The sequence below is a fragment of the Orcinus orca genome, chromosome 7 (genome assembly GCF_937001465.1).
Source record: "Orcinus orca chromosome 7, mOrcOrc1.1, whole genome shotgun sequence".
NCBI classification, from domain to species: Eukaryota; Metazoa; Chordata; class Mammalia; order Artiodactyla; family Delphinidae; genus Orcinus; species Orcinus orca.
Window position 1 is genome coordinate 10,980,202 of NC_064565.1, and position 20,254 is coordinate 11,000,455.

The following is a 20,254-nucleotide window of genomic DNA, read 5'->3' on the forward strand; positions in this document are numbered from 1 at the left end:
TGGCAGTTAATTCAACACTTTGGTCTGAGTGATTGGGTTGTTGTGGGGTTTTTTTAGTCTTCAATCCAGAATGGAAGTAAATACTCCGTTTCACTATAGTGGCTTACAGTAAAATGACTTTACCACCTTTTTTATATTCATTGGACTTTCTCAGTGTGGTCCAAGCCATAGCTTCATACAAGCCTAGGTCTCATCCTAAATTATCTTTGCTGTTGCCATTTTCAGATCTTCTAATCACATCCCATTTTACTTCTAGATTTATCACATTTTTTTCTGCATTTTCATCGCTGTTGGCCAGTTCTCTTTCAGTCGTTCATTTTTGTAAAATTTCACCTGGGTTTATCACTAGGAAACTAGACAGCACAACTACACACTTCGCTGTCTGCATGACCTGAGCAGTAGATGTGCAGTAATCAACCAGTCAACGACATACTTCGAAAGAAGTGATGTGCGATGTGCATGTCTGTAAGTTACAGAGTGATTTGTGGACCGAAGAGCTAGTAGCAAAGTTTGCACTTTATGAAGTTACTCACAGTTAATAATTATACTGTAGTAACTGAAATTCGAACAGTGTTGGTGGGGGACTGGGGGAATACAGTTACACGTATGTATGTGAAAGTCACACATATCAGTGCTGTGCGAAGTAAGCCCTGTCTGTATATTAGGAATAAACAAGGAGCAGCAAGGGAGAGCAGCCTAGAATGAGGGGCAGGGTTGTACAAAATGGTTCAGAGATAACAATGAGAGCCAGATTACATATACAGGGCTTTGTGGGCCATTCAAAATCCTTTGGATTTTATTTTGAGTGAGACAGGAGTGCCATCCGAGGGCTAAGGCATAGGAGTGACATGATTTGACTTATTTCTAAAAGGATTGCTCTGGCTGCTGTGCTGAGAATCAACTGAAAGAAGACAAGAGTGGAAGCAGTGAGACCAAGTAGGAGATGATAAAACCTTAGACTCTCTTAATGGCTTGGACCAGCATGGAGGTAGTAAAAGTCTTCAGAAGAGTTCAGATTCTCAATATGTATTAAAGGTACAGCTGTCAGAATTTTCTGAGTGGAGAGAAAGGGAAGGAGGCAATGATAGCTACCAATTTTTGCCTGAGCAACTACAGATAAGGAATTACCCTTTCTGAAGTGAGAAATAGCAAGGGGGAAATCAGGAGTTTACTTTTAGATATTTTATTTTGAGATATCCAAGTGGTTAAACACACCCAAGTGGAGATGTCACGTGCATAGCTGGGTATATATTTCTGAAGTATATACAGTTCTGGAATTGAAGATGGAGGTCCATGCTGCTGATTAAGATTTGGGAATTAAAGCAGGTACTGGCATACCTTGTTTTATGGTGCTTCACAGATACTGCATTTTTTACAAATTGCAGGTTTATGGCAGCCCTACATCAAGCAACTCTATCAGTGCCTTTTTTTTTTTTTCCAGCATTTGCCCACTTTGTGTCTCTATGTCACATTTTGGTAATTTTCACCGTATTTCAAACTTTTTCATTATTGTTATATCCGCTATAGTGATCTGTAATCAGTGATTTCTGATGTCACTGCTGTGATTCCCTGAAGGCTCAGATGATGGTTAGCTTTTTATAGCAAAAAAGTATTTTTTACAATTAAGGCATGTATATTGTGTTTTTTCAGGCATAATGCTGTTACACACTTAATAGACTACAGTATAGTGTAAACATAACTTTTACGTGCACTGAGCAACCAAAAACTTTGTGTGACTCGCTTTATTGCGATATTCATTTTATTGCAGTGGTCTGGAGCCAAGCCTGCATTATCTCTAAGGTATGTTGTATGTATGCTTTAACACCTTGAGAGTGGAAAAGCTCCCATTGACAGTGAGTATAAATAGAGAAGTGGTACAAGGACCACACCTTAGGACATAACCATCTTTAGAGGTCAGGAAAGTACAAAACCAGAAAAGGAGACTGTATTCCTGTACTGTGTGCTGTTCCCAGATAGGCTGGTGCCATAATTAAGTCCTCAATTAATGAACATTTAAGTTATTTCCATTTATCACTGTAATAAACATTACTACAGTGAATCTCATTATCTATCATTGAGCCTCGTTGCAGACATTTCTCAGGGATAGATTTCTGGAAGTAGCATTGATGGGTCAAAGTAAACGTGCAGTTTAAATTCTGATTTCCAATCACTCTACCTTTTTACATGCTTACAAGCTATGTGTTCCCATTTCCTGCACATTATTGCCAACACCAGATATTAAATTTGCAAACGTAATACACTTATTTTCAGTTGTTTAAGATTTTTTTTTTAAACAAAGCATATGGAGTTATTTTTAAAGTGGTAGAAAAAAAGTAGTTCAGGAAGGTGAAGAGCACACTGTGATGTATCAATACAAAAGTTTATCCCTTGTGAGAAAAACGTGCAGAAACTTGGGTGAGGAGGGGCTGTTGTAGACTCTTTCCTGGGCTTAGTATGGTTCAGAGAAGCTGTGGGGTGGGCCCCATACAGGCACCCAGGCTGGCCTTTTTTTGCAGTTGGCAGTCTGTTTCTGTGGCACCTGAAAGAAGAGAGTATTTGGATTGTGAAAAGCAACCAGCTGAAAGAGCAGTTTTCCTACCCTCCCACGCCCAAGGAGTCTCACGTAAATGGCTGTTTCTTGGAATAGCCCAACTCATTTACCGACGAGTAATAACAGAAGGATTGATGGGAAAATAAGTTTAAAAAGTAGGAAAAAAGCAACAAAATATACTAGTTTGTTCACTGAGAACACTCACCAGAAAAACATTTACAGGGAACAGATGAAATTTATAACAGAATATTTGACTGTGAATAGAAATTACTTAACAAAATAGCCACCACTTTTATGAAACAGAACACAAGGATGAAATACAAAGACTCCCAAGAATAAATGAGAAAACATAAAGAGATGATACGTGAGTGGACAGAATTCAGTAAAGATCTAGAAGAAACCATCACAGAATGAAGTACAGTTAAAACAAAAAACAGTGTAGGCATAGAGGGTGGAAATGAAAAAAGTGAACAAAAATTTTAAAAGAAACAAAAACCATACAGAACATACTGTGATACAAGTAAGATCAAACATATACATGTCAACCTCTCTGAAATCAATATATAACTTTAAATTGACTGCATGTTAATATCCTATCATTAAATAATGTATTTTTAAGTTGTTCACAAAATATTGGTGTATTGTATAGTGTTGGCAACTTAGATTCACTGAAATACTGAAATAGACTGCTATTGTGTAGAGATGGTAGTGGGTAGGTTAGAGGAAGGAGACTTCTCAATACATCTTTCGAAACGTGAATACTAATTCAAAACAAAACATTAAGAAAAGTTGAAATCTTAGAAAACAGTAGATTTAGAAAGTAAATCCAGACGCTAAAAAATAGATATAAAAATTGAATTTTAAAAGAAGTCACATAATACAATACTACAAGGCTACTATTCATGTTTGCTTAGGTTTTCCCTGCCAGCTACTAGTTCATCTTCAAACTCTCCACCAAACCTATAGAAAAGCTCTGAATAAAGGTGGACCTATAGATCTCTGTGTCATTTGTTCTTGGTAACATCCCTCCAGTCCGCATTGGTTGCTCTCTAGGCAACCAATATAATGTGGCAACTCTGAACATCAGACTCCCACCCCTCCCCAGGTTTGTTGCTGTTCCTTGTAGTTGTAGTTGTTTAGTGACTTTTCTGAACTAATTCTTTAAAATCTATATCTTTGTCTAATGCAGCCACTGAAATCTACTTGGTTAACTTTGTAGTCAGCTAATGAAAGAACAGATTTTCTTCAATGCCTGGAACCAATAAGTCTCCATGTGTTTGCCAGAGAGCTCTGTGTGTGTCTTGGGTACCCTGTCAACACTTAGGCAGGCAGTTGACAGCTCTGCCTAAGCCCTCTCTTCCTGCTTGCACAGAGCCTCACAGTCAGCCAGAGGTGAGACTTAGGGCCTTCTCAGTTCTTCCCTGGGCGTGTGCTTAGCCCTGGGTATGCACACAGCCCTACATGTGCGTGTTGCTTCCTAGACTGCCAGAAGTATGTCAGAGCTGTTCAAATCTCCTATGGATATTTCATTCTCCAGTTTTTCCTTTCACGTTTTTTGGGTAGCTTATTGTTTGCTTCAACTGTTATCATCCTCTCAGTCAGCTGGGAAACTGATCGATCGCCTCTAATATTTTCCAAAAACACACCTTGGGAAAAGGTCGTTTGCACTGACAAGCTCCAAGTCAAGTCAAATAAGACAGCCTTGCAAATGGGAACAAGCAGACAGGTCATATAATGGTAATTCTTTGGTAAAGAGGGTTTGTAGTGGCTCTGACCCCTCTGGTAGCTGCAAGGCTGCTGGTTTTCACTGTCAGTGTGGGCTGTTGGCTGATAAGTCTACTGTGGAGCTGGAAATGGAAGAATGGAAACAGTGCAAGTTAAAACGCCACAAAGTTTACTGTTCTTACCAAGATTCAGCCTATTTTCTTGAATAGTTTTGCCAGATTGTTGAAAGCCTTTGGTTAATTTCTAGGAGTTCTGAAAAAGTTGTTTCTGACTTTCTTTTTTTTTTTTTGCCAGTTTTTTGTTGCTTTTATGAAAGGGAATTTTCAGAGATCCTAAGTCTCATATATTTTTGCTGATGTCTCTGATTATTTTATCTCTTTTTTTTTGGTCGTGTTGGGTCTTCGTTGCTGTGCATGGGCTTTCCCTAGTTGCAGCGAGTGAGGGCTACTCTTTGTTGCAGTGTACAGGCTTCTCATTGTGGTGGCTTCTCTTGTTGCGGATCACGGGCTCTAGGCACGTGGGCTTCAGTAGTTGGGGCTCACGGGCTCTAGAGCGCAGGCTCAATAGTTGTGGTGCACAGGCTTAGTTGCTCTGCAACATGTGGGATCTTCCAGACCAGGGCTCGAACCCGTGTCCCCTGCATTGGCAGGCGGATTCTTACTGTGCCACCAGGGAAGCCCTATTTTATCTTTTAATTGTCTTTAATTCCAGAATAATCCTTACCTCTACACCACTCTTATTTTTTAAAATGCTTATCTTGAAATAATTTAAGACTCACAAGAAGTTGGAAAAGTAGTACAGAAATTTCCCATGTACCCTTTTTCCAGCTTCCCCAAATCATTACATCTTACATGACTCTAGTACATTTTTGAAATGAAAAGACTGGCATTGGTACAATACTGTTGACTTAACTACAGACCTCATTAGAATATCACCAATTTTTATAATGTCCTTTTTTTTTCCTTTGGTATATACTACTTTGAAATTTTATCACATGAATAGATTTGTATAACCACTGTTATAATCAGAATATGGAATTGTTTCATTACAACAGAGACATTCCCTCATTTACAGTCACACCCTTCCCCCAACCCTAACGCCTTGCCATTCAGCTGTTCTTCATCACTATAATTTTGTCATTTTGAGAGTTTTATGTAAATGGAATCGCATAATTATATATATAATTATATAGCTTATTTTCACTTGGCATAGTACTTTTGAGAGTCTATGCCAAGTTGTAGCATTGTAGTACTGTTTTGGTTGAGCCCTGTTTTATCATATGGATGTAGCACAATCTGTTTATCTGTTCACTCATTGAAGTACATTGGGGTTGTTTCTAGTTTGGGGCTATTACAAATAAAGCTGCTGTAAACATTCATGTACAGTGCTCTGGGTAGACCACATTTTCCACCCATTTTCATTTCTGTAGGATAAAAATCCCAAGAGTACAGTTGCTGAGTTGCATTGTACATGTATATTTTTAGTTTTATAAGAAACCTCCAAACTGTTTTCCAGGGTAACTGGACCATTTAAAATTCATACCTGCAACATAGGAGATCCTTTTATTATACAACCCTGCTAAACTCATTTATTAGTGTTAGAAGGTTTTTGTTTGTTTTTTAATTTTATTTATTTATTTTTGGCTGTGTTGGGTCTTCGTTGCTGCACGCAGGCTTTCTCTAGCTGCGGCGAGCGGGGGCAGCTCTTCATTGCGGTGTGCGGGCTTCTCATTGCGGTGGCTTCTCTTGTTGTGGAGCCAGGCTCTAGGCACGTGGGCTCAGTCGCTGTGGTTTGTAGGCTCTAGAGCGCAGGCTCAGTAGTTGTGGTGCACGGGCTTAGTTACTCTATGGCATGTGGGATCTTCCCGGCCCAGGGCTCGAGCCTGTGTCCCCTGCACTGGCAGGCGGATTCTCACCCACTGCGCCACCAGGGAAGCCCTAGAAGGTTTTTTGTAGAAATAGTTGCTCCACATTCTTTCCTGCACTTGGTATCATAGGGTATTATATTTTCACCATTCTGATATGTGTGTGGTCGTGTATCATCGAAGCTTTCTTTGCATGTCTCTAATGGCTAATAGTGTTGAACATTTTCTTGTGTGCTTATTAGCCTTCTGAATATTTTCTTTAGCAAATTGTTCATTATTCATGTGTTGTGCCCATTTTTAATGGGATTATTTGTTTTCTTAGTGTTGAGTTTACAGACTTCTTTATATTTTTTACATATAACTCCTTTATTAGATATGTGTTTTGTTTTTGTTTTTTTAACCATCTTAAGTGTATATTTCAGCGGTAGTAAGCATATTCCCAGTGCTGTGCAACCAATCTCCAGATATTTTTCATCTTGCAAAACTGCAGCTGTATACCCGTTTTACAGCAACTCCCCATTGTCTCTCATTTCAACCCCTGGAAACCACCGTTCTGCTTTCTTTTTCAGTGAATTTGACTACTCTAGGTAGCACATATAAATGGAGTCCTACAGTATGGTCACCCCTCGGTACCCTCTCGGGGCATTGGTTCCATGACCTGCGCCCCTGCATATATCAAAATCCATGGAAGTTCAAGTCCCTTATATAAAATGGCATAGTATTTTCATGTAACCTACGGATCTCCAGATTACTTATAATACCTAATACAGTATAAATGCTGTGTAAATAGTAGCCAGCATGCACCAAGTTCACGTTTTGCTTTTTGGAACTTTCTGGAATTTTTTGTCCCTAAATATTTTCCATTCACTGCTCGTTGAATCTGCAGATGTGGAGCCTGTGGGTGTAGAGGGCCGACTGTATTTTTGTGATTGGCTTATTTTACTTAGCATAATATTCTCAGATATATGCAGTATGTGCTTTGCAGATATATTTTTCAGTCTCTGCCTTGTCTTTTCAATCTCCCAAAATGGTCTTTAGCAAAGCAAAAGTTTTTATTTTTTTATTTTTGTGATACACGGACCTCTCACTGTTGTGGCCTCTCCCGTTGCGGAGCAGAGGCTCCAGACGCGCAGGCTCAGCGGCCATGGCTCATGGGCCCAGCCGCTCCGCGACATGTGGGATCCTCCCAGACCAGGGCACGAACCCATGTCCCCTGCATCGGCAGGCGGACTCTCAACCACTGCGCCACCAGGGAAGCCCAAAAGTTTTTAATTTTGATGAAGCCCGATTTATCAGTTTTTTGTGCTTTTGGTATCATGTCTAAGAACTCCAGTCATAAAAGTTTTATAGTTTTACATTTTTACGTTCAGATTTATGATCCTTGTTAAGTTCACTTTTGTATATGGTGTGAGGTTTTGGTCAATATTGAATTTTTTGCCTATATAAGTCCTGTTGCTTGGGGCCTTGAACTTGAGGGGTATTGTCTTGTGTTACTTTTGATATTCTGAATTTGCAGCAGTAGTATATAAATTTTCAGCAGCAGTAATATAAATCAGTAAAGCTTTACAGCTATCAAATGAAATACTTTACTTAAAAAAATGTTTGAGAAGAATTTGTAATGACATCGATGACTTCTTATAAAACTGAAAAAAAATAGAATATACATTTTTGAAGACTGTATTTGTAGTTACTTTAGATGTCCGAAGTATTTCTGGTAAAACATACCAGAATGTTGTGGTGACCCTGGGCAGAGGGCTGGGTGTTCGAAGTGGAGGGAAGTTATTCTCAATTTGTATTCTTTTCGATCTTTTCCATGTGCATGAGTTTCCTGTTTTATAAGAAGTAGGTTTACAAATGACATGAAGTGTGAGTGTAGTTGTTATTAAAAAAAAACCTCCTAAGGCAACATACGCAATAATGAATTCTTGGAGGGAAAAATACACTAATGTAATGAAAATTGGTTGTCTTTCAGTGATGTGACTTTGATTTCTTTAAAGTGTTCTTCGTTTTCTAAATTAATTTTTTTACTGCCTATAATAACGATGGGGATGGTTCTGAAACTTGAATTCCCTTTAAAAGTTACCCTAAAGTTCAACTTTTAAAATCAAGGAATAGAGTTTTAGTTGTGCTGTGTGTTGTACAAAAAGAATTGGACAAATATTCACCTTCTGAGATGATGCAGGTTAAGGCAACTTTCTGTGTTTGCTTTTGTGTTTCAGTGCCAAACCCAAGTCAGAGATCCACGTATCGATGGCCACTCCAGTCACTGTGTCTATGGAGACCATATCCAATCAAAATAATGATCAGCCCACCGTTGCAGTCCCACCCACCGCTCAGCAGCCTCCACCAGCCATTCCAACTATGATTGCAGCAGCTAGCCCCCCGTCACAACCAGCGGTTGCCCTTCCGACCATTCCTGGAGCAGTTCCCGTCACTCCACCCATCACCACCATTGCCACTGCCCCTCCACCGCCAGTGGCTGTGGGCAGCAGTCTCTCCTCCGTTTTGGGCCCTCCTGTACCTGAGATAAAAGTTAAAGAAGAAGTGGAACCAGTGGACATCATGAGGCCAGTTTCTGGTAAGTTCATTCACAGTATGCTCTTTGCTGGCAGTTGCTTCTTCCCCTTTTCCTAACTCTCCTCAGAGTCCAAACTCTCGTGTGACCCTCAGCCAGGAAGTCTGACGCCTTGATGCCCATTTGAAATTTGTATTTCATTAGTTTTTAATAAATAGAAGAAAGCATTGTGCTCCTTTTGAAAACTAAAGCCATATTGCTGCCCTTTTCTAGTTAATTTTCTCACCAAAATCTTGAAAAAGATTATTATTTCCCCAAGAATATCTTTGAACATAGCTTCTTGTATTCATTAAGAAATATTGCCATGGAAAAGAGGTTCACAGTACAATCATAGCTAAGTGCTGATTAGTTTACAGTGTGTTCCCTGCCAATTTTTGTTGCCTTGTGTATGCAGTAAAGTAAGATTTGTGTTGTAGAAAGTAGTCTCTTGATAAATTTATTTGTGATTAGTAAAATCCCAAAACTACCATCACCCCCTCCCTCTTCTCAACTCTAAACTTCTAGTTTGTAAAAGGCAGGTCACTTTAAAGGTTTTCTTTTTGTTTGGTTGGTTTTCTGTTATTTTAATAACTTACGTGTAATCTTATTTTTCCTGACTACAAAAGTAACATTCAGTGTATGAAATTTATAAAATACAGAGAAAGCCAAAGTGGAAAACAAGTCAGTTTGTCCCATAGTTACCCAGTATTACCCTCTTAACCATTTGGCATGAAGGCCCCCATCTCCCATGCCGTCTGTTCAGTTATGAGGTGTGGTCATGCTATGTCTACAGTTTTTAAACCTGCTGTGTATTTATTTGCTTATTTATTTTCATTTTATTATGCCAGGAAATATCCTTCTATGGCACCCATATTTAGCCTCAGCACTTCCGTTGAAAGGTACTGTGGATAACCCTGGAGGAGAAAGGAAATGGTCTCACTTTTGCTGTTCATCTGCTCTTTCAACGTTCTGGATACTTCCTCTTAACCTCTCGGTACTAGGAAGTTGGCAGTAGTCCTTCCTCAAACTGTAGGGCTCTGCACCGGCCTTTGTCCTGTAGGGCTCTGCACCAGGCACTGATGATACAACCTTGTACAAAACAAGCACAACTCCATCCTCTTGGAACTTACCTTCTCGCAAGGGCAACAGACGGTAAAATGAAGTAGAGACAAAATATAAGGGAAAGTTAGGGCTGGAGCTGTGATTTTTAAGAATGTTTTAAAGGAAAGGCCTTACTGAGGAAATGATCTTTGAGCAGAGACATTAAAGAGATGAAATGCTGGCCATGAGGATATCTGGAAGAAGGTCATTTCAGACTGGGAGAGCAGTAAATGTAAAAGCCTGGTGTGCTCAAAGAATAGCAGAGGCAACAGCAGATGGAGCTCAGTAAATGAGGGGAGCGGGTTGGACAAGGTCAGAGAAACAGAGTCAAGACTGTGAGAGTCTGTGAGCCACTGTAAGGCCTTCGGCTTTGCTGAGGGAGGTGGGAGCTATCAGAGGGTTCCGAGCAGAAGAGAGACTTGAGCTCACTTCCATTTTTAACAGACCACTCTGGCTGCTCTGTGGGAAAAAGACTGGGAACAAGGGTGGAATTAGGGAGATGTGTTTAGAGCCTGCTGCATTAATTGCAGGGACTAGTGAAGGTTTCAGCCAGGGTAGTAGCAGTACCAGTAGTATGAAGTGGTGAGAGTCTAGATATATTATTGAAGTAGAACTGAGAGGATTTCTTTATTAAGATGGAATGTTGTGTGTGAGGAACGGCATCAGAGGCAACTATAAAGTTTTTGGCCTTAGTGTATGGAAGCATAGAGTTGCTGGCAGTTGAGGTAGGGGAGGGTGCGGGGGGGGGGGGGCTCCATTGTGTAGGGAGAGATCAGGAGTTAGTTTTTAATCTTATCCATTAAGTTAGATCTTAATGGATAAGATCATCTGAGGAATGAGCGCACGATAAAAAACAGAAGCAGCTGTGAACTGAGCCCTGCGGCACTGCACCATTTTGAGGAGGGAGAGGAGGCCGAAGCTAGCACAGGAGATTAAGTGGAGGGGCCAGAGTGAGAGGGAGAAAGCGTAGAGTATGATGTCCTAGAAAGCCAGGACAAGGGTCATGACTGATGAGAGATCAAGTAAGGTAAGAACTGAGCAGGACCATTGGATTTAGCAGTATGAAGGTCATGCAGATCTTGAGAAGAGCAGTTTCCCCGTAATGATATTGGCCACAGCATGATGGGAGTGGGTTCAAGAGAAAGCTGGGAAACAACTTAGAGACAGGGAGTATAAACAGCACTTGAGGAGTTTTGTTATAAAGCGCTAGAAAAAGGAAGGGCAATATCTGAAGGGAAATGGTGCCAAGAGGAAGTTATTTTTAAGACAGGACAAATGAGTTTTGTATGTTAATGGGAGTGATCCAGTAGAGGGGAAAGAAGTGATGATGCAGGAAAAAGAGATGAATTCCTGAAGCGATCGATGTCTGAGGAGGTGAGAGTGGGTGGGACCTATTGTGTATGTGAAGGAATCTGTGTCTGCTGAAATCACAGAGAGAAAGGAAGTGCCTGGTCACGATGCATGTAAGTAGGTATAGCTGGTGGGAATTTATGGACATTTCCTTCTGATTATTTCTATATTTTCCAGGGTCATAGCTGAGGGTAGGGGTGATATAGGAGGTGTTGAGGGTGAATGGACTTGGCAGATGCGGGAGGATCGTCCAGCAGCAAGGGCCTGCTCGAGGTCAGCAAGCATGCTAACAGGACACCTGTGCCCGTTGCTGTGTGTTTTTCTCTGGCTACACTCAGCTGCACAGGTGCAAAGTAGTTGGAGAGTTGGATTTAACCTGTTGTGCTTTTTGCTCAGTGAGTACAGTGAAGCAAAAGAAAGGACAATAAACGAATAAAGTGAATAAAATTAATGGGAGAATTAAAACCCAGTGATAGGAGAGAGTGGACATTTGAGGGATGAGTGACAGCAAATAAGTGGTATGATTAATGGATAATAGTTCCTAATGGGGTCTAGGAATTATTGGAGGCAAGTTACTAAGAGAAGTGACCTAGAAAGATAGTCGGGCTATCTTTGGGCTGGAAAGTCAGATGCTAGAAATTGAGATGTGATGACAGAGTGACGGGTATGACTGTTGGGAGTGGGTGGCTGAGGAAGGGTGGAGGGAAAGGATAGGCCAAGGATATATGGTATAGAAGAGTTGAGGTGAAGTTTTCTCATGGTTTGCGTGTCCCCAGACACATGATCCATACAAGCCCAAACAAATGATGTTAACATTGTACTGAGAATGCTGCTTATCTGGGGGCAGTGGACTGTGGTAGTTAAATCGTCCAGGCTCCGAAGCCAGACTGCCTCTGTCAGCTCCCAGCTGTCCCACTTCCTACTTGTGTGATTTGTGCCACGTTTTCTCATCTTTAAATTGGGGCATAATATAATGCCGACTTGCTCAGATTACTTTTAAGATTATATTAGTTAATGGGTTATCTCCTAGAAATCAATGCTCAAAGGCTTGAAAAACAGTGGCTTGAACATGTAAGGTTTTATTGTCTCCCTTGAAGCGAATCCTGAGGCAGACAGTCCAGGCATGGTATGTGGACTCCATAAAATCATTAGGGATCCAGGCTCCTATCACCCCTAGCATTTGACCCTCATGCTCTTGATTCAAGATAGCTGCTGGAACTCCAGCTATGCCATCTGAGTTCCAGGGTCACAGGAAGAAGACGAGGAGTGGGTTATGCCTTCTTTCTTTTAAGGAAACTTCTTAAGAGTGCTACAGAGCACTTGTATTTTCATTTCAAAAGGCCACAATGAACTGTAAGGGAGACTAGTAAATATGGTCTTCCAGCCAAGTGACAGTGTGTCCATTTCAAAGTGAGGGGTGCTCGTGCTAAGGGAGGTGAAGATGTGAGGTATTAGAAAGCAGTTGGCAGCCTCTGCCACAGTTGGAGTGCTTAGCATAGCGCTGGGCATGTCGGAAGACTCCATAAATGTTAGCTCTTTTCCCTGTCTTCCTCATCCTTCTCATTGATGGAAATCAAGTGACACTTTCCACTGTGTTTGGGCTCTCATGCATGTGTGCACCCTTTTTCCTATGACAGCAGTTCCCCCCCTGGCTACCAACAGTGTGTCTCCGTCTCTTGCATTGCTGGCTAACAACCTGTCCACGCCTACAAGTGACCTACCACCCGGCGCTTCGCCAAGGAAAAAGCCTCGGAAGCAGCAGCACGTGATTTCAACAGAAGAAGGGGACATGATGGAGACAAACAGCACTGATGATGAGAAGTCCACTGCCAAGAGTCTTCTGGTGAAGGCAGAGAAGCGCAAGTCTCCTCCCAAGGAGTATATCGGTAATGCTCACTTGAGCTAAATTTTGTCACGAGAAGCTTCCCACTTAAGTCAGGGGTCCATCCCTGAGGCTGTTTACATAGCCAGATTTCACTTACAGCTTACCTGCAGGAATTATACCAGGAAGATTGTTGCAAATAGATAGTAAGCTATTTAATGTCTTCTTTTTCTTCTCTTGAATAGATGAAGAAGGTGTGAGGTATGTCCCAGTGCGTCCAAGACCTCCCATTACCTTGCTCCGTCACTATCGGAACCCCTGGAAAGCTGCATACCACCACTTTCAGCGGTACAGTGACGTCCGGGTCAAAGGTCAGTTTCCCCAGAAATGTTCGGTGTTAACACTTGCAATGGGTCTTTCACTCAGCTATATTGAAATCACAGTAGAATAGAAAAACAGAATCACAGTTTCCCAGTTTCAAAAAGAACCGTAAGTTTTTGTTATAAAATCTCAAGACTTTATTGTTTAACTTAGATAGAATACACAGTTGAGCATAAAATTTGGAAAATTATCCTTTGCCTCAGAAAGCTTTGTGTACTTTACTGGAAACACAGTCTAATGAATAAATGACAACATGTGTTGCCAGCTACCCAAGTGGTCACAGATGACCTCTTTAGCCCTCAAAGTGGTTGAGGAAGAGCTATACTAGACTGTTACTGGACATGGTCCACAGTAGTTCCAGGATGCTCAGATATACATGTGTGATAAGCCCCAGGAAGTATATTTTCCAAAAGACCTTTTGTTCAACATATGTGAAGCTCTTGGAATGGTCCAGTGCAAGCACTCAGTGAATGTCTTTGTGGTTTTGAACTTGAGAATAACATTCTCATTCATTAACCCACTTATAATAAAAATGGCTGATAGTACTTTGCGAATATCTGCAAATATTTCTATGGATAGACTTTGTGTCATTAATCTCAAATATAATCATTGCACAGAGAAGTGTAAGTTTTCGGAGAATTGGTCATATTTCCCATTCCCTCAAATAAACTTTACTTGGAAGCTTCCTTGAAGCCTCAAGATGAGTCTGATTTGGATGGTACTGACTAATTAATGCCTATCAGCAGGAGTGAAGGTCCTGACAGTTCACTATCTGAATGGAAGTACAGAGGTGGCTGCACTGCCCAGCTTTTCTTCCTCACAAGTACACCCTGAGGATTGAAAAGAGGGTGAGATTTCGAAAGAGAAATCAGAGAATGTTGGCCTTTGGTGGAAGCAGAATATGAGCCACCAGACATTTCTTCACACCACAGGAATTCCATATCGTAGCAGGAAAATATTTACAGTTTTCCCTGGTAACATTTTAAGCCATAAAAGATTCTTATTGCTTATTGGAACTCACTCTTCAAAAGCTATCTCAGGAAAGGTTATTTGACAGCTGAAAATACTGATGATTCCTAAATCTTCTGTTTGGATATGTACATATTAATCACCTTGTGCCAAGTCTCTTGACTATTAAACTTTAATTGAACTGTTTTGCCTAAGCTTTAAAGTCATATTCATACAAAGAAATAAAGGTGGAGTACTAAAAACAGGTAATTCACAGGGAGGAAAGAAAAGAGAAATAGGGGAATAAGAAGCACAGAAAACAAATAATAACATGGCAGGCTTAGCCTTACATATCAGTAATTACCTTAAATGTAAATAGTCTGGAAGTACCAATTAAAACACAGATGGGCAGAGAGGATAAAAAAAAAGATCCAACTATATTATGTCTGTAAGAAACTTCAGATACAGTGTGTCAGTAGAGTGACAGTAAAAGGGTGGAAAAATATGTACAATGCAAAAACTAATCAAAAAACAAGAGTAGTTATAATAATATCAAATAAAAGTAGACTTCAGAGGAAAGAAAATTACTAAAAATGAAAAAAGGCATTACATACTGATTAAAACTATATAGGCAACAAAAATCATGAGCTTCAGAATATATGAAGCAAAAACAGCTGAAAGGAGTATAGGCAAATGTGCAGTCATAGTTAGACCTTCGACACCCTCTTCTCGGCAGTTGATAGAAGTACTTGACAGAAAATCAGAAGGATATACAAGAAGTGAACACCACGAACCAACATCTAGTAGACATTATAGGACACTAGAACTGCAGCAGAATACATATTCTCTCAAGTGCACACAGAACATGTAAAGACAGACCATATTTAGGATCATAAACCTCAACAAATTAGGGAGAATTGAAATCATATAGAAAAATATAAAGTATCTTCATTGACCATAATGGAATCAAACTAGAAACCAGTGACAGATACCTCCAAGCCATGGATTAAGCAACACACTTCTAAATAATGGGTCAAAGAGGAAGTCTAAAGGGAAGTTTTTAAAAATACTTAAAACTGAATGAAGGTAAAAGAACAACATACCAAAATATGTGGAAGGCAGCTAAAGCAGTGCCAACAGGAAAATCTATAGCACTAAATGTTTATATCAAAACAGAGGAGGAGGGCTTCCCTGGTGGCGCAGTGGTTGAGAGTCCGCCTGCCAATGCAGGGGACACGGGTTCATGCCCCGGTCCAGGAAGATCCCACATGCCGCGAGCGGTTGGGCCCGTGAGCCACGGCCGCTTAGCGTGCGTGTCCGGAGCCTGTGCTCTGCAATGGGAGAGGCCACAACAGTGAGAGGCCTGGATACCACCAAAAAAAAAAAAAAAAAAAAGAGGAAATAGCTCAGTCATAGTTTCTACATCAAAAAACGAGAAAAAGAAGAACAACATAAACTCAAAGCAGGTACAAGGAAGAAAATAGTGAAAAAAGCAGAAATCAGTGAAATTGAAAACAGAAAATAATAAAATGAAAAGCTAATTCTCTAAAAGAAAAATCAATAAAATAAATCTCTAGCAAGACTGAAGAAGGTAGAAGAGAGAGGACATAAATCATGAATATGAAGAAGGAAACAGGAGAGGCAGCACTGCAAACATCTGCAGACAACAGCCGTACACTTACTGCATATGCAAGCATGGCAACAAACAGTGCTTGACACATGATATTCTGTGTCAGAGATTAGCTCAAGATGGCAGAGTAGAAGGATGTGAGCTCAGCCCTTCTTAAAAAAACACCAAAACCACAACTAACTGCTGAACAACCATCAACAAAAAAAAAAGCACTAGAACCTACTGAAAAAGATAGCCTACATCCAAAGATGAAGAAGCCACAATGAGATGGTCGGAGGGGCGCAGTCGCTATAAAATCAAATCCCATACCCGCCAGGTGGGCAACTCACAAACTGGAAAACAGTTATACCACAGATGTTCTCCCACAGGAGTGAAAGTTCTGAGCCCCACATCAGGCTTCCCAGCCTGGCAGTCTGACAAGAGAAGGAGGAGCCCCCAGAGAATCTGGCTTTGAAGGCCAGCAGGGTTTGATTGCAGAAATTCCACAGGACTGGGAGGAAAAGAAACTCCAGTCTTGGGGGGCGCACACAAGGTCCCATGCACACCAGGACCCAGGGGTAAAAAGCAGTGACCCCATAAGAGACAGGCAGACCTACCTGCTAGTATTGGATGGTCTCCTGCCGAGGTGGGGGATGGCCGTGGCTCACTACAGGGACAATAACACCAGCAGCAGCAGTTCTGGGGAGTACTCGTTGGAGTGAGCCCTCCCAGAGGCCACCATTAGCCCCACCCAACAGCCTGTAGGCTCCATGCTGTAACACCTCAGGCCAAATGACCAACAGGGCAGAACACAGCCCCACCCCTCAGCAGACATGCAGCTTAAAGTCTTCCTGAGCATGGCCCTGCCCACCAGAGGAACAAGACACAGCTCCACCCACCACTGGGCAGGAACCAGTCCCTCACATCAGGAAGCCTGCACAAGCCTAATCTAGCCTCATCCACCTGAAGGCAGACAGCAGAAGCAAGAACTACAATCCTGCAGCCTGCGGAATGGAAACCACAATCACAGAAAGTTAGACAAAATGAAACGGCAGAGGAATACGTCCCAGATGAAAGAACAAGGTAAAAACCACAGAAGAACAACTAAGTGAAGTAGAGATAGGCAGCCTACCAGAAAAAGAATTGAAAATAATGATAGCGGAGGTGATCCAAGACCTCGGAAAAAGAATGGAGGCAGAGATCGAGAAGATGCGAGAAATGTTTAACAAAGACCCAGAAGAGCTAAAGAACAAACAAACAGAGGTGAACAACACTATAACTAAAATGAAAATTACACTAGAAGGATCGATAGCACAATAACTGAAGCAGAAAAATGGATAAGTGACCTACAAGACAGAATGGTATAAATCACTGCCACGGAACAGAATAAAGAAAAAAGAATGAAAAGAAATGAAGACAGTCTGAGAGACCTCTGGGACAACATTAAATGCACGAACATTTGCATTATAGGGGTCCCAGAAGGAGGAGAGAGAAAGAACCTAAGAAAATATGTGAAGAAATAATAGCTGACAACTTCTCTAACATGGGAAAGGAAACAGTCAACCAAGTCCAGGAAGCGCAGAGCGTCCCAGGCAGAATAATTCCAAGGAGGAACACGCTGAGACACATAGTAATCAAACTGACAAAAGTTAAAGACAGAAAAAAAGATTAAAAGCAACAACGGAAAAGCAACAAATAACATACAAAGGAACTCCCATGAAGTTATCGGCTGATTTCTTAGCAGAAACTTTGCAGGCCAGAAGGGAATGGTGAGATATATTTACAGTGAGGAAAGGGAAGAACCTACAACCAAGATTACTCTACCCAGCAAGGCTCTCATTCAGATTCGACAGAGAAATCAAAAGCTTTACAGACAAGCAGAAGCTAGGAAAATTCAGTACCACCAGACCAGCTTTGCAACAAATTCTAAAGGAACTTCTCTAAGTGAAAAAGAAGAGACCAGAACTACTATAGAAACAAGAAAATTACAATTGGAAAAGCTCACCAGTAAAAGGCAAACATACAGTAAAGGTAGGAAATCATCGGCACACAATATGATATCAAAACCAGCAAAATTGTGAGAAGAGGAGAGCACAAATGCAGGATGTTGGAAATGGATTTGAAATTAAAAGACCAGCAACTTAAAACAATCTTATTTATATATAGACTGCTATATCAAAACCTCATGGTAACCGCAAACTGAAAATCTACAATAGATACACAAAAAAGGAATCCAAACACAGCATCAAATCACAAGGGAAGAGAACAAAGAGGAAGGGAAGAAAAACCACCTGCAATAACAAATCCAAAATAGTTAACAAAATGGCAATAAGAACACACATATCGATAATTACCTTAAATGTAAACAGATTAAATACTCTAACCAAAAGACATAGACTAGCTGAATGGATACAAAAACAAGACCTGTATATATGCTGTCTACAAGAGACCCACTTCAGATCTAGAGACACATACAGAATGAAAGTGAAGAGATGGGAAAAGGTATTCCATGCAAATGGAGATCAGAAGAAAGCTGGAGTAGCAATACTCATAAAAGACAAAATAGACTTTAAAATAAAGACTATTACAAGAGACAACGAAGGACACTACATAATGATCAAGGGATCAATCTAAGAAGATATAATAGTTGTAAATAGATATTCACTCAACATAGGAGCACCTCAATATATAAGGCAAATATTAACAGCTATAAAGGGAGAAATTGACAGTAACACAGTAATACTGGAGGACTTTAACACCCTGCTTTCAAAAATGAACAGATCATCCAAACAGAAAATCAGTAAGGAAACACAGGTCTTAAATGACACATTAGACCAGATGGACTTAATTGATATTTTTAGAGCATTCCATACAAAAGCAGCAGAATACATATTCTTCTCAAGTGCACATGGAACATTCTCCAGGATAGATTACATCTTGGGTCACAAATCAATCCTCAGTAAATTTTAGAAACTGAAATCATATCAAGCATCTTTTCCAACTACAACGCTATGAGATGAGAAATCAACTACAAGAAAAAACTGCAAAAACCGCAAGCACGTGGAGGCTAAACAATATGCTACTAAACAACCAATGGGTCACTGAAGAAATCAAAGAGGCAATCAGAAAATACCTAGAGACAAATGAAAATGAAAACACAATGATCCAAAACCTATGGGATGCAGCAAAAAAAAAGTTCTAAGAGGGAAGTTTATAGCAATACAATCTTAGCTCAGGAAACAAGAAAAATCTCAAATAAACAATCTAACCTTATACCTAAAGCAACTAGAGAAAGAAGAACAAACAAAACCCAAAGTTAGAAGAAATCATAAAGATCAGAGCAGAAATAAATGAAATACAGATGAAGAAAACAATAGCAAAGATGAATAAAATTAAAAGCTGGTTCTTCGAAAAGAAACAAAATTGATAAACCTTTAGCCAGTCTCATCAAGAAAAAAAAGAGGGCTCAAATCAGTAAGATTAGAAATGAAAAAGGAGAAGTTACAACTGACACCACAGAAATACAAAGGATCGTAAGAGACTACTACATGTAGCTGTATGCCAATAAAATGGACAACCTGGAAGAAAGACAAATCCTTAGAAAGGTACAATCTTCCAAGACTGAACCAGGAAAAAATAGAAAATATGAACAGACCAATCACAAGTACTGAAATTGAAACTGTGATTAAGAAACTCCCAACAACAAAAGCCCAGGACCAGATGGCTTCACAGTTGAATTCTATCAAACATTTAGAGAAGCACTAACATCTACCCTTCTGAAACTGTTTCAAAAAACTGCAGAGGAAGGAATACTCCCAAGCTCATTCTATGAGACCACCATCACCCTGATACCAAAGCTAGACAAAGATACCACAAAAAAAGAAAGTTACAGGCCAATATCACTGATGAACACAGACGCAAAAATCCTCAGCAAAATACTAGCAAACCGAATCCAATAACACATTAAAAGGGTCATACGCCATGATCAAGTGGGGTTTATCCCAGGGTGCAAGGGTTTTTCAATATCTGCAAATCAATCCATGTGATACACCATATTAACAAATAATTGAAGAATAAAACCTATATGATCATCTCAATAGGTGCAGAAAAAGCTTTTGACAAAATTCAATACCCATTTATGATAAAAACTCTCCAGAAAGTGGACATAGAGGGAACATACCTCAACATAATATACATATATGACAAACCTACAGCTAACATCATACTCAACGGTGAAAAGCTGAAAGCATTTCCTGGAAGGTCAGGAGCAAGACAAGGATGGCCACCCTCGCTACTTTTATTCAACATAGTTTTGGAAGTCCTAACCACAGCAATCAGAGAAGGAAAAA

At 40.3% G+C, this 20,254-nt stretch overlaps 1 protein-coding gene across 9 annotated transcripts in view; it reads left to right on the forward strand.

Moving 5' to 3' along the window:
- The window catches only part of SAP130 (Sin3A associated protein 130), a 75,481-nt gene that overhangs the window by 41,373 nt on the left and 13,854 nt on the right, over positions 1 to 20,254 (forward strand). For 8 of the 9 annotated variants that reach the window (XM_012535616.3, XM_033400182.2, XM_033400184.2 and 5 more), the window contains 3 exons: positions 8,360 to 8,718; positions 12,783 to 13,031; positions 13,213 to 13,338. In XM_012535616.3, the coding sequence (XP_012391070.1) occupies positions 8,360 to 8,718; positions 12,783 to 13,031; positions 13,213 to 13,338 (734 nt within the window). The other variant, XM_049712639.1, reaches the window with a different exon arrangement.